Source organism: Solea solea, chromosome 7, assembly GCF_958295425.1.
Source record: "Solea solea chromosome 7, fSolSol10.1, whole genome shotgun sequence".
Taxonomy (NCBI): domain Eukaryota; kingdom Metazoa; phylum Chordata; class Actinopteri; order Pleuronectiformes; family Soleidae; genus Solea; species Solea solea.
The window spans coordinates 16,119,889-16,134,590 of record NC_081140.1 but is presented as its reverse complement, the minus strand read 5'-3'; the positions used below and the strand labels follow the sequence as shown (position 1 = coordinate 16,134,590).

Genomic DNA, 14,702 nt, shown 5'->3' with positions numbered 1-14,702 from the left:
TGTCTTCATTTAAATTTTGATCTATTATATTTATAATCTGGGCCACACGGTTGGTGTGGAGTTTGCATGTCCTCCCCGTGCACGCTCTCCGGGTTGTCTGGTTTCTTCCCACAGTCCAAAAACAAGCAGATTTGGGGATAAGGTAATTCGGACGCTCTATATTGAGCATGAGTGTGAGAGTGGATGGCTGTTTGTCTCTATGTGGCCCTGTGATGGACTGGCAATCTGTCCATGGTGTACATCCGCCTTTCGTCCTGTGTCAGCGAGATTGGCACAGCGAACCTCATGTGGAGGATAAAGCTGTAGAAGATGGATGGATATTTCTAATCTGTATTATGACTGCGTTTGCTGTTGGAGGGAGGAGTCAGCACTGCTAGAGAGACTCACTCTAAGTGCTTCATGGCACGCCATATACACATATGCATACGTGCATACCAAGTGCATGCTTGGCAGGCTATTTAAAGCCTTCTCTTGTGTGTTATTTCCAGAGGCCTTGAGGAAATGACAACAAAAATAATCATTTCGATATCATTTTGTTTAGCGTCAGCTGTTTTTGACTTGAGATATCGAGTGACAAGAGGTGAGTTCATCTTTACAATGGCAGGTTTTTATTTTTAATCGGAAACCGAGAAAAATGGATCGTGTCGGGTCAATTTTATTCATCCCAATACCTCAAAGCACACGTTTGCATCAGGGAGCATTAAAATCTGTCTGACACATGCCACCTTAGGCTATTTAAGTAGATAGGGAAATTATCATAAAGGGCATAACTGGTTCAGTATAAAGCTTTAAAAGAACAAATGAGACACGTACAAAACAGCTATGGAGAGAGTGATAACAATGATTAAAATCCATTTACAATCTACAATCTGAAAATCGTGTTACCCAGTGTGTTTGTGAGAGGGCCCATGAAGGGAAGATGATGCATGACTAACACCCACCGTTAGTTGTGAGTAGGCCAGTGGGTCACGCTGTATACACATGGTCCCTCACTCTCACTTTCTTTAATGCACATTCATAAACAATAAAGCTGACAGTGCCAGGAAAAAGAAAAAACAGCTGACTGACGGCAGTTTTTCTAGAAATAACCGGTTGTGATAAAACCTACAGTCGTATGTGAGAGTTGTCACATTTGAATGAAAGCAATGAATAATTGTGTTTTCTTTGTATTGCGTTTCTAATATTCGCAGTACAAGTCCACATGAAGAACAAAAACACTTATGTGGCAGTTTGCTGTACACATTGTTACAAACAAACCTGTCAGGATGATTTAACGTGATACATACGATAAACTACACAATACCATTGTGAGAAAGGAAGGCACTTATATGTTGGGGCAATGTAAAATGACTGCGAGGTCACGGCAGCAACAATTATTGGACAAATGGATGTCACATATCTGACCTATGGCCTGTCCAAACAGCCACAGCCTGGAAATGAAGACTGGTTTCCTGTCACCTCCCTGGTAGGGAGGGAAAAGTAGGAAATAGACTTTACACACACACACACACACACACACACACACACACACACACACACCAATGTATTGTTTAGAAGTATCTGTACACCTGCTGTGATGTCCAGGATGTCACAGATTAGAAAGTATTCATTCTGATTAGAGTTGGCTCACTCTCAAGTCAAACACCCTGATATTTTTATATGTAATTACATGTTTGAGGGGAAAGTAAGTGTTTGAGTCCCTTTAAATTGTTCCACACAATGGACTTCCTGTAATAAAGAAAATAAGTATGACCAGACAAAATTTCCTGATAAAATATAATGTTGTCCTTGCACAGAAAAAAAATCAGCAGTTGATTGGATTATTATTATTGATTATGTATTAAGTTGTAATTAGTAATTACAAAGCTGATTCTGTGTATTGTTAATCTGTGCTTTTATTATGTCCTAAATTAAAATGTAAGGAGTTATACTGTGACAGTAGTTGAATTATAAAGTAGCATAAGATGATAAAATAAGTTCTTCAAAGTTGTATATTTACTTGCAAGGATTACTGATTATTAAACAAACGTCTGCAACCATTCTCAGGCCCTAGTAAAACACAGATGACTCATGAACACCAGTGGTTGCTGCTTGCTTTTTCTTACTATAATAATTTACAGCATTTGTGCACTGAGATGTGCAATAAGATAAGATCACATAAGATAAGCCTTTATTCGTAATGCTGTCCGCCTCAATTTGAAGTTACAAATCACAGTTCAATCGCACTTGTCCTCTTATACTTCTGCTTATAACAACAACAATAATAATGATAATGCGTATTACTACTAGAAATTAAATTAATATTATCATTATTATTATAAGAGTGTGTTTGATTCATTGAAGTATAAATGAGTGCTTGTCAACACTAGGTAATAATAGTTTTGGACTTGCACTCTGTCCGACAGTGCCATCTTGTGGCCACATTGTAGCCGCACAGCAGCGTTGGAAAAGCCCTCCAAGCATGTTTCATGTCACTATGTTCTGCATATTCGCCGCCCCCGCGTGGCTGAGGTCAGTACTGCATCGAGAGTGCACGGAGGAGGCGTGTGACGCTATCACACCAACGTCTCAATCTGACCTAAAACAACCTCAGTGTGTGTCGGTGGTCTTTAAAACAGGTACACGGATATATTTCCCGCAGAGTGCGCGCTGCTTTTGTATGCCATGTTCTGTCGATTTTGTTGTTGACGCGTTGTCTCCAATGTCCCTGCAGACGAGTGAAGCTAAGCTAAGCTAGGCTAGGCGGCTAACAGCAGTGTGGTGGTGTTATAGAGGCCGAGGCTACGCGAGCAACTAGGCCTCACAACTTTAACATTTATTTCACCTCCTAATCAGTTTTTTTCTGTTGGTTAACAACGATGTGGTGTTACGAGTTTGTCAAAATGCACGCGCACTTTCAGCTTCAGTTGGCTTGAGTGTCGGCGTAAAGTACGAAGTAAACGCAGTTTGTTTGCTACAGGATGGACATCACACAGGCTGATGCACCGCAGCACTTATTTACCGTCAGCTGGAAACCACGAGACTGAAACATTTAACTGTTATTAAAACAAAATGTTGACTGTAAAATTCTAAAATGATGTCGCTTCTAATTTGTTGGTCAAATGCGCGAATAAAACCTACTATTTACCCTTAAATAATGTTTAAGTTTTGTATATTTGGATGATTAGGTCAAAAATAACACACAGAAATCAACAAATTAAAATGAAATACCTTGTCAGATTTCTATGATTATTTATTACCATGTTTGCGACAAAAGAGAAACGATTATTTAATAACAACAAACTGCATAGTGTATAATGAAAAGAGTGTTTGTATAGAATGTTACAGAGAACAGGTAGCTTTATATATTTTATTCATGTAATATGCACATTATCATGAAAATCATCAATACAACAGATACATTGAATGAAGGATTTATTTAACTAGGACTGAAACAGTTACTCCATTAATAGATTACTAAATTAATCGTCAACTGTTTTTGGTTGGTTTGAGGGTTGGAATTTTCTGATTTTCTGCTTCTTGAATTTGAATATTTTCTGGTTTCTTTGCTCCATATAACATTGAAAACTGAGTCGTTTTTGTTTGTGGACAAAACAAGACATTTGGAAACAACATAATTTCCAGTCCATTTGTAAAACACTGACACATTTTTTAATGTTTTATGGAGCAATGGATTACTTGACTAATTGAGAAAATTATTGACAGATTAAACAATTATGAAATAATTGTTCGATTTAACCCTTTATTTGAACATAATCTATATTATCGATGGGTTCATCCCACATAATATTGGCTGACACACAATAATGGGACGCATTTTAATTATGATGCCGGCAGGTTTCGAATCAGTAGCGGTACAAAATATTTCTTGCTGATCCATAATTCAACTTTCTTCCATGATGAAGTTTTGTATAATATTTGCAACTTTTTGTTTTATTGTATCACCATTGGAATTATTTATATTTAAGGACAATACTTCATTGAACTCACCAATCAAACTCGTCGAGCTGAAGCTGTTCGTCAATACCAGCATTACTTTCTTTTTCCAAATATGATCCGTCACATCTTAGTAGGATGTTTGTTGTTGTTTTTTTTTTCATGTTGGTTCAATTCAACATATTTTACTGCTAAATTCTTCTTTAGTTAAATAATTACTTAACAATTTAGATTTATTCTAAATGAATTACTGTAATATTTATTTAGCCTCTGCATTGTGTGTCCAGGTGATAATTGATGTTTATATTATTTAAGTGAGGAATAATGTCCATAAACAGTTTGGTGTGTTTAAAACAGAAAATGCACAATGTACAATTGTCAGAATGTACATGCGGGGATCTTTTGGAAAACCTAAGACCATTAAACACCTTCTTTTTCACCATTCTCTGCAGCAGCCGTGCCACGCCGCGCCCCCACCCCCAGCGGAGCCGTCATGTGGCAGGAGGCCCGCAAACATGAGCGCAAGCTCCGTGGCATGATGGTGGACTACAAGCGCCGAGGCGAGCGCCGGCGAGAATATTACGAGAAGATAGTAAGAGCCTTAATCACCTACAGTAGCTGAGTGACATATGCAGAGATGGTTGAATAAATATTGCTGGTAACTTCCAGCTCTGTGGCAGCAAGCCTTAATTTAGAGCCACTGAGCTCATGGCACTATTAGCTTTCTATTGCACATTGTTGGCCAGTTATCCTCTCTTGTTTGGAGTCATTAGTTATTATTGAATTGTGTTTTGATGGTCTTTTGTTTTGTCTTGATAGAAAAAAGATCCAGCTCAGTTTCTTCAGGTTCATGGCCGAGCCTACAAGATCCATCTGGATCCTGCTGTGGCGTTAGCCGCTGAGAGCCCCATCAACATGTGAGAAAACACACACACATACAGCTAACACTTATACACCTGCTCATCCTGCTATAATGCAACACATCCCTGTCTGTCCCTGTATTTATGTGTTTATGTACCACACGTGCTACATATTACTGGTGGCATCATGCTGATTAGATTTAGGGATGGGACAATACCACTTTTTTGTGTCCCATTTTAGACCATTTATGAACTATGAAGCCGTTAACAACACGTTTGTGCTGAGTCATCTCAAAGACATAATTCTCCAACTGTGTAACAAATATTGTTCCCCAAAAGAAGAAATAAAAAGCCAAAGCATGACTCAGCTAACATGCCTTTGTGGATTTTTATTTATATTTTTGCAGTCTGTGCATAGTGACGCATGTGATATATAGGATTTTCTTGGACTGTATTGGATTTTACATTAACTGTCTGATATCTGATCCAGTGATTTTGTCCAGTATCAAACCGATACTCACTGATACCGATTCCCATCCCTAATTAGATACATCTGCTGCCTCTTTTGTTTGCAGGATGCCATGGCAAGGAGATGCCAACAACATGATTGACAGGTTTGATGTCAGGGCTCATCTGGACTACATCCCCACCTACACACCCCCACTGCTGAACACATCGTAAGTCGTAATCTATTAATATGTTTTAACATTTAATATTTGTTGCCTTAATATTATACTTCATTACATTGCATTACATTATACACATGTAATGCAATCCTTAAACATCTGAGCATTTGCTAGTTAAATGACATATGTTTTTACATTTCTAAAATTGTGCTTGTGAGATTTGAGTACTGAAGTGGTCTCTGTCACCTACAGCAGTCCAGAGCAGGAAATGGAGGAGAGGAGGTGTAACTATGAGCGCTACAGAGGCCTTGTGCAAAATGACTTCGCAAACAGTGAGTATCACAAACGTGACCTGATTCCACTGTCAGATGCTACAGTAACAGTGACTAATATATTTCACATTACATGGTGCAACATTGTCAGAGCCTGTATTAGCCACTGTTGACACATCTATCATGTACTGCATGTGTTCTTTGTGTACGCAAATAGTCTCTTCATCTGCTCTCAGTGGGATTGTGGTTGTTGTGCTCTGTGATTTTTAAACTCCCTGCTGTTCTACAGTCTCTGAGGAACAGTGTTTGTATCAAATCTACCTGGATGAACTCTATGGTGGACTGCAGAAACCAAATGAAGATGAGAAGAAAAAGTAAGTCATTTAAAGTTACAGATCTGTCTGTAATTTGTACATAAATATGAGATTCCTACTTGGTTTGCTCTCTGGGTCATTCATGTTTGTTCTTTTTGTGAAGACTGGCAGAGAAAAAGGCCACCATTGGTTACACCTATGAAGACAGCACAGTGACGGAGCCTGAGCCCCAGTCAGACAAAGATGAAGACAATTCAGAAAACAGTGAATCTGAAGAGGATGAGGGCATCCCAGATATTGGTGAGATGCGTGAGAGAAATGTTCCAGAGTTAATGATTGAAGGGTGACTTTATGTTCGCCTCTGACTGCCAACAGTTTTATTTTCTCTTTTGTTTACATGTTTTGATTAAATGTTCTGAAAAGTGCAAATTCTATATGGTTAGTAGAAGGAGACTAAAACGATGGTGTCCTGTTCATTGTTTGCGTGTTTGTGCAGATGTGGAGGTTGATGTTGATGAGCTGAACCAGGAGCAGGAGTTGGACCTAAACAAAATAGCAACTCCATATGGAATGGCTGAAGGAGACTTTGTCAGGTAATACGTCGTCATCATGTCTCGATTCAAATGGTCCAAGAACAATAAAAGTACAGCTGGTAATTTTTTGGATTAAAAATAAAACCAGTTATTAAGAAATAGCTGCAATGCATTTCACTGCTGACACTAAGACTCTTTCTTTTTTAATGCTGTGAATATGTTACCGGTTTATCAGGATGCTGAGGAAAGACAAGGAGGAAGTGGAGGCCATCAAACATGCTAAAGCTTTGGAGGCAGAAAAGGCCATGTACTCTGTAAGAGGCCATCTGATGAATCATTGTCTAAGCTGTATTAATTCTGGTTTGTAACATGGTAATGTATGTTTGCATGTGATCATCACAGGGCCGGCGTTCTCGCAGACAAAGGAGAGAGTTCCGAGAGAAGAGGCTAAAAGGTAGACAGATTAGCCCACCAAGGTAAATTTATGTTGTCTGTGGGGTTTGTACCTCATTAAGAGTCAACCTTTAATGGTTTAACGGAAAGTTAAATCACTCTCTGACTTATGTCTTTCTTCTCCTGTATTTCAGCTATGCCAGGAGAGACAGTCCAACATATGACCCTTATAAAAGGTGAATTTCTGACCCTTTTCCTCTTAGTTTTCCCAGCTTTTGTTTGTTTTTCAGCATTATTTTCTCTCTTAGACCAGAGTCAGAATCCAGCTCTGAGTCGCGATCGCGTTCTCGGACTCCAGGTCCAGAGAAGATCACCTTCATCACCAGCTTTGGAGGTAGCGACGAAGAAGCTGCGGCAGCAACCCTAACACCTGCTCCTCACTCTGGCCACGCCCCCTCCATTTTGCAGCACCCTGCAGGTCATAGCAGGGGCTCCCGGTCGGTAACTTTCCCTCTTCTTGGCTTTTCTTTGGTTATTTCCTCTTGCAGTCATTATGTGAAATGAAATCACCACAGCTCTTGTCGCAGAAAGAGTACTGATTGATTTTTTTGGTAGGTGAGGTTGATCAGTTTTCAGTCAAATTACATATACAGTAGCTGCTGCTGGATCAATTACACTGTGCATGTGTATCAAGGCAGCGTGTGTACAGGTTGTTTAAAAAAAAGTGGGATTATGAGCTGATTGTTTATGTCTGTACTTACCTTGAAACTATAAGAATTGTTAAAACAGGGAAACAAAATTTGCCTAATAGGTGTTGGGCTGGGGTTGTTACTGAAACACTATCTCTTTGTTCATCCAGGAAACGAAGGTCATCGTCAAGTCGCTCCCCTTCCTCCTCCTCCCAATCCTCATCTCGGTCGTCTTCTCACTCATCTTCTCGTTCACGTCGAGCACGACGAGGACGGGGGGGAAGGGACGGGCGTCGGTCCAGAAGCCACTCGCGTTCAAGGCGGCGCACCAGGTCTCACTCCAGAGGTAGAGGAGGCAACGGAGGAGGTAGAGGAGGATCCTGGAGAAGACGTGACCGGTCACGGTCCCGGTCCAATGAACGGGACAGAGAGCGAGAGAGGGACAGGGACAGAAGACGATACACGGCTCGCAAACGTACAAGGTAAGATTCCTCACTGCCCAATGGTCAGCATTAAGGTTAATGTTTTTTTTAAGACATCTTAGTGAGACTTGTCCTCTTCTTTTCTGTCAGGTCTCGTTCCAGCTCACGGCAGGGGGGTAGTTCCAGGCGAGGAGGCCGGAGCAGTGGAGGCCACAAGCGGGGAGACAGTCACAGCCGTAGTCGTAGTCGCAGCAACAGCCCCAGCCCCAGCCCCAGCCCCAGCCGCAGCCCCAGTCTTTCTCAGTCCCCCTGCCGACTGAACCACCGCCTTTCCCCTTCGCACAGAGGGGCCCAGCCCTCTGCTGCCACCTCCATATGTGACAAACTAAGAAAGTAAGTTTTAAAAACGATCTTAGTTATGTTATGACTGAAATTGAGTAGTATTACTCACTCATCTTCTACGACACTGGTGCTAATCTCAGTTGACATAGGGTGAAAGGTGGGAGAAAGAGTAGTATTCGTTTAACATAATTAAACATACAAATGTGGAGACTCTTGCCCTGATGATCTAGACTTGTAGTAGTCGGATGTAATTTGATGATTGTAAGATGATGAGACTGAGTCTTGTTTCTCTTAACTGGTATGTATGTATGTATATATGTGTATATATATATATATATATATATATATATATATATATATACATATATATATATATATATATATATACACCCTAACCCTAACCCTTGTCCACTCACCAATTCTTCTTAGTTAAAGTGTCAGGTTTATGTAGGTACACCTGTTTCTCTTTGTTTGCATAGTAAGCTAAGCTCCTGCTTCAAGTCCGTTTGTGCTGCTGTAGAAACATAGTAGTGCCAAATGGTGACCTTCCTAAGAAGGCCTTTGCGTTAGGTACATATTCTTGTATGTGTGGTTAATTTGGATTTGAATGATGACACACCCTCCCATGCACATATCACGAGTGTGATACGAGGAAACAAATAAATTGTGAAAAAATGGCACCATGGTCTGCGACCACAGCAGGACACATACACACACTCAGCTGGCGGAGGAGACAGCAGATGTGTGTATATATATATGTGTGTGTGTATATATATATATATATATATATATATATATATATATCTCTCACAACAACCCCGCTCAACCTGTCTTGTAATTTTTTTTTTCTTGTTTAATAAAAAGAACAGGGTTTTGGGAAAGCAATCTGCTTGGCAACGAGTTTCGTTGTCATCGGACCTAACGCCATTTGCAGTTATACATGGCGAAAGTACATGTCCAATGTGAATGCTGCATTGATTGGACACATGCTCGAAAAACATTTAGATGGTACAAATAATTTGCACAAAAAAACCCCACGTCCTGTGTGCAAAGGCCATTATTGTAAGGCTATGAAAACCATAACAATCATGTGTTGTTCTGTATTGCTTTGTTTTCACTTGAATGCACAGTAATGCATTTAAATCCTGAACCTTCCCCTCTGCAGTGAGTTGTGCTAGGAAGGTGATGTGTGTGTGTGTATAAGTCAAGTTGTCTTTATCGCCACACAAAAATGTTTTTTGTGTCTCTCTCTCCCCTCTCCAGGCCTGATACTCCGGGTGGTAAAGAGACGGGAGCTGCCAAAGTCAGTAAGAATTTGATCTAGCTGGGTTTCTTGCTAAAGCCTACGCCTCCCTCATCCCTGACAGGCTGACACGGTTGTCCTCCACACTGGGATGTAGAAGCCCTTGTTGCCCACAGAGAAAAATTATAAGATTTTTTTGTCTCCCCCCCCTCCCACCACATGTGCTGCAGTGGAAGCATCATTAAAAATTACCGTTACCAACTTTCCACCATAAAATGACTGAATGAAACATGTGAACGCCCTGTGAGGGTGCAGAATTTTTTATATATCTTTTTTTGTAGTCTCACAGACATCAAAGAACACTCATGACAATAGTCAGGCCATGTGATAATTTGTGATGCTCTTTGGTTCCGAGATTTGCTTGGTTCAAACAGCCTTACTTAATCTTGAGATAACATACAGTTTGAAGATGTTGAAAAATATTCTTCCGTGTCTTGAGGAGCGTTAGATAAGGCTTATTTTTTAGTTGGATAGCTTCATGTAGATACTGGAAATGAGGGCTTGGCTCTGTCCCGTTTTATGGGTATTATAATCCAACCATATAAATTTCTAACTTCAGATGTTTCTGTGGTTGGCTTCTTTCACTCCTGGAATCACAGAATAGCGAAGTGAGGTGTTTCCTTTGTTTGTTGTCTGAACTCATGATTGCTTTAGACACTATCTGTCTTTATCTACACTCACTCAAGTGCTGTTTTGAGCGTGTCTCACTGACAAGTACTTGGGTGGTTCACTCAGTGGTCAAAAGGTTGTAAAATGATTGACCTTAACGGTTTGCGTCTGGCTACCTGGCTGGAAGGGAAAGAAGGCAGCATCATTTCGCTGACACTTTATACAGTGGTCAAAAGCCCAATTAACAAAGGGTCTGGTAGGTCATTTTGGTTGACGATTATGGGGGTTAATATTTAGAATCTGTCCAGTGTCTTTGTTTTGAGAGACTTGGAAGTTCACACAGGACCCCAGTGAGCATACTGGGGTCCTGAAATAGCTGAACTAACTGAAATAGTGATAATGTGAAAACATTTCTCTTAACATTGAATAACAGTTTAATCTGTTGTCTGTAATTTTCTGAACCATTCACCTAAACTGGTTTATCATCCCCCTGTAAGAAAAAAAGGAAAGACAAACAGAGTTAAAGTTAGAATCTGAATCTATTAAATTTGACCTGCAGTTTTTCTTGCCTGTCCGGGTTCTAACAGCCCAGTCATGGGTGTGTCGGATTCAAAATGCCACCAGCTCCTCCCAAATTCTGTTGAATTCACTGTAGCCGAAATTTCTGTTTTAATTTCCCAACACTCTCTCCCCCTCATCAGGCATCCATGTCCTTTTTTATATCTCCAACAGTGTCCGCACATGTTCCTAACTGTCCTATAGCAGCATTGTGCCTCCGCACGCACTCACACCCAGTTTACCGAGCAAACATCACATGTAATGAGTTTAACTTTGACTTTTTTTCCTCCACCAGCAACTGTACCTCAAGGTGATGTTATTAAAGTTGTATAACAATATGGCACCTTTTGATCTTACCCCTTGTATACACACTCAACACGCACACACTCTTTTAATCAGGCTGTGAAAAGGTGCATTAAAACAATTCTTATCACCTGCAGCCCAAGATGACCCCACAGGAGCGACTGAAGCTACGAATGCAGAAGGCGCTCAACAAGCAGTGTAAGTGCAACAGGATTGATTGAGTGAGTGTGCTTTGTGCACAAATTAAAAAATGGGTCAGTACAGACATCTGAATTTTGAACTCATTAAGATGTTGCACAGTCTGTTGCATGCAAATTGTCGATGTAATTAAAAAAAAACACGTTTTTTTCTTTGCTGCAGCCAAGGCGGATAAAAAAGCAGCTCAAGCGAAGAACCAGCAGCAGGAAAACAAAAGACAGGTAAGTGTTTGTCTCTTAGGCATTGACAACTTTTATTTGCTTAAGTTCTTCATTGTTCTTCATTGTTTGACAGGAGCGAGAAGGAGAATTACGAGCCATGGCACGCAAGATACGCATGAAGTAAGGCCCCGCTTGTGTTTAGTACATTAGGTTAGGTTAAGGTGTGTTATTTGCAAAAGTCTTAACCAGTGGTTGTATTCAGGGAGCGCGAGCGCCGTGAGAAAGAGAGAGATGAATGGGAAAGACAGTACGGGAGACAGAGCCACTCGCCATCTCCTTCCAAATATGGTGAATGCTTTGTTTTCTAATCACAACGTTTGAGTGTTTATCGTGTGTACCGGTTCATGCTCTCGCGCTAAAGTCACTAAAATATTTTATCAGCTCAACTTCTTGTCTCATAAGCTGGCATCTGTTCCTACTCTGACAGTTTAATAGGCTTTAAAATGCTCTGCCGCTGTTTTGATCACGATCTCTTTTGTCGTCTGTCCCTCAGGCCGAGAACACAGCTCCTATAGAAGGTATGTGAGTTAAAGGAATCTGCACAGGGCTTTGTCTCTTTCCACATTCATGCACAAACATTATCTCAAAGCATAGGAAGCAAATATAAACAGAAACAAAATAAATATGAATATGAGGCAAAACAAGAGAATACTATTGTAAAATCTACCAGTTTAAACAGTAATGAATAGATAAAAAAGATTCCATCTTAAGTACTGCTTAATCTTAAAAAACAGTTATGCTGCGATGGGATAATTGACTGGGATTTTCTGATCAGCATAAGTAATCTGTGTTTAACAAAACTATTAATATCTTGGTTATGACACGCCGTGCATGTTGTTATGTTAGTGTTAAGCTACCTTGGTATTGCGTTACCTGAAGTCGCTTGTTTAACTTAGCAGCAGGTTTATACAGCATTGTACTAATATAAACTAACTTCACATGTACGTATGGTTTTTGACAAATACTGAATTTGATCACAACTATATCCCCGACTTATTAACATTTATTAATATGTGGCTGTCAAATGACGAGCAGAGTGACATCAAGGATTACCAAACACCTTTTCCTTTACTGTAGTTTATGCTGTACGTCAGTAATCTTGTCAGTTTATTTGCATTTTACACTAAAGTCTATCCTTCAGCATCTTCTCCTCTGTCATTTGTCCAGGAGGTCACGGTCCAGATCACGGAGTCCTCACCACAGATACTGAGCAAACAGGTGGAAAATATCATTCTACAGTGCATTACCATGTGACAGACACACATACCGTCTAATTGGGCGAGAGGGAAAGCAATTGGGAGAAGATGAGAACAGAAGATGGGCTCTGATAGTTTGTTTTAAGTATCAAAACTTTGTTTTTATCTCTTAGTTTCACTAATTACAAGCAGCTGATTTTGATCTTCAGTTTCACTTCATCATGTAAAGATCGTATGATTATCTTTTTTTTCTTTCTACCTGAACTCTTCTCTTCGCTGCAGACTTATCTACACACACACGTGCTATTCTTCAAAGTATACAATACTAAGCAATACCTTAACTTTCACCGTATTCATTGTTCTCCCATATGTTAGTTTTCCGCTGAAAAAGGAACACACAATAAGGATTGTTTTAAACATGCCTCATGAACTGGTGTACAGGATATTTATACACGTCCATTAGAAATGTGTTAATGAAAAGTCAAAGTTCATGCATTTATTGAAACAATTGCTCCTTTTATACTCTGCCCCTTGCTCACTGGTTAACGGCAAATAACATTTTTTTGTCCTCAGAAATGTGGAATGTTAAATACAGCAAATAAAACCATTTTTGAATTTATTTGCTCGTATTTGTTTTTGTTTTCATCTAAAATGTCTTATGTTTACAGGTTATACACAAACACCCATTCACCATGTAACATTGATTAAATTATCTCAACGTCTCACAGCATCATCCTCTTCTATTTGGGTTGCTGATGATATTAAAATGATTTTAGGAGAGTTATTAATGGAAATGTAGAAAACTCCCCCTATCGTGCAAAGCTAATAATGGTGCTCTAGAACCAAGGTTATTATAGTTAACCAAAACGAATGAAATAACAAAAACTAAAATTGAAAAAAACATTTTCATTAAGGGAAACAAAAAACAAAACTAGATAACGATGACTAACTAAAACTGACTTGTGTGTTTATAAAACTAACTAAAATTGTGGGAAAAATGTGCTTAGATTTCATCTTTGTAAATTAACTTCCATAATCCTTTTGGATTCATAGGAAATGTATTTTTTTTCTCTGTTGGCAATTTTGAAAGGTTATTCATTCATTCATTCATTCATTCATTCATAATGTGTCAGTCAGTCAGTCATCATCTACCGCTTTATCCTCTGCCAGAGGGTCGCAGGGGGTGCTGTGCCAATCTCAGCTACATCGGGCGATAGGCGGGGTACACCCTGGACAGTTTGCCAGTCCATCGCAGGGCCACACACACAGATAGAGACAAACAACCATTCACTCTCACACTCACTCCTATGGTCAATTTGGAGTGTCCAATTTACCTATCCCCACATTGCATGTTTTTGGACTGTGGGAGGAAGCCGGAGTACCCGGAGAGAACCCACGCACACACAGGGAGAACATGCAAACTCCATGCAGAAAGGCCCTTGTTCCAACCGGGGCTCGAACCCGGGTCTTCTCGCTGCAAGGCGAGAGTGCTAACCACTACACCACCGTGTGGCCCCCCATTCATAATGTGTAATGTTTTTAATTTGTTCTAGTTTACAATGTGGGACATTAGGCTATGCAAGTTAAACTTAACGTTTATTATGTAGTTAATTGGGTTGAGTTGGTTCATCAATGTGAATCTTATCACCTTTTTGAATCTTACACGGCAAATATCCATATTACAAAAAATAACACTGAAACTAATAAAAACTAAGCATTTGCAAAAAAAATAGAAACTCCGCTCAAACTTATTGAAACTAATTTTTAAAAAACAAAAAGTCAAAACGTTATTATATATTCATGTGAGATGGCCCTGTGCTGCAATTGATAATTTGTGTCGCTAGGTGGCGACAGATCTCAGCTTTGCAGCTGGACGTGTTTCACTGTGGCTCTTCGTCAGTTGGACTCGAGGGAATTTTGTGGCGTT

The 14,702-nt window shown here is 39.8% G+C and overlaps 1 protein-coding gene across 4 annotated transcripts; it reads left to right on the top strand.

Annotated features, from left to right (window-relative positions):
- The first annotated feature begins 2,495 nt into the window (after positions 1-2,495).
- Positions 2,496-13,394, top strand: clasrp (CLK4-associating serine/arginine rich protein). 4 transcript variants are annotated; one of them, XM_058633779.1, is made up of 21 exons: positions 2,496-2,618; positions 4,389-4,528; positions 4,756-4,853; positions 5,372-5,473; positions 5,678-5,754; positions 5,984-6,068; positions 6,172-6,308; positions 6,505-6,601; positions 6,777-6,855; positions 6,944-7,017; positions 7,129-7,170; positions 7,243-7,431; positions 7,794-8,105; positions 8,196-8,438; positions 9,651-9,690; positions 11,298-11,358; positions 11,521-11,579; positions 11,653-11,699; positions 11,782-11,867; positions 12,073-12,097; positions 12,747-13,394. In XM_058633779.1, the coding sequence occupies exons 2-21, from the start codon at positions 4,430-4,432 to the stop codon at positions 12,787-12,789; spliced, it is 1,995 nt and encodes a 664-aa protein (XP_058489762.1). In that variant the 5' UTR covers positions 2,496-2,618; positions 4,389-4,429; the 3' UTR covers positions 12,790-13,394. The 4 variants fall into 4 exon arrangements, 3 of the variants coding, with proteins under 3 accessions (XP_058489762.1, XP_058489760.1, XP_058489761.1); XM_058633777.1 differs by having other exon boundaries at positions 5,675-5,754; XM_058633778.1 differs by having other exon boundaries at positions 2,502-2,618; positions 4,392-4,528; positions 5,675-5,754.
- The last annotated feature ends 1,308 nt before the right edge of the window (positions 13,395-14,702 follow it).

What these genes read in the sequence shown, in the direction of transcription:
- clasrp (XM_058633777.1), top strand. Translation starts at nt 4,430, where the DNA reads ATGTGGCAGGAGGCCCGCAAACATGAGCGCAAGCTCCGTGGCATGATG. An exon ending in CAGAAAAGGCCATGTACTCT is followed by an intron (nt 6,856 to 6,943) that starts GTAAGAGGCCAT and finishes TGATCATCACAG; the next exon opens with GGCCGGCGTTCTCGCAGACA. An exon ending in GAAGGCGCTCAACAAGCAGT is followed by an intron (nt 11,359 to 11,520) that starts GTAAGTGCAACA and finishes TCTTTGCTGCAG; the next exon opens with CCAAGGCGGATAAAAAAGCA.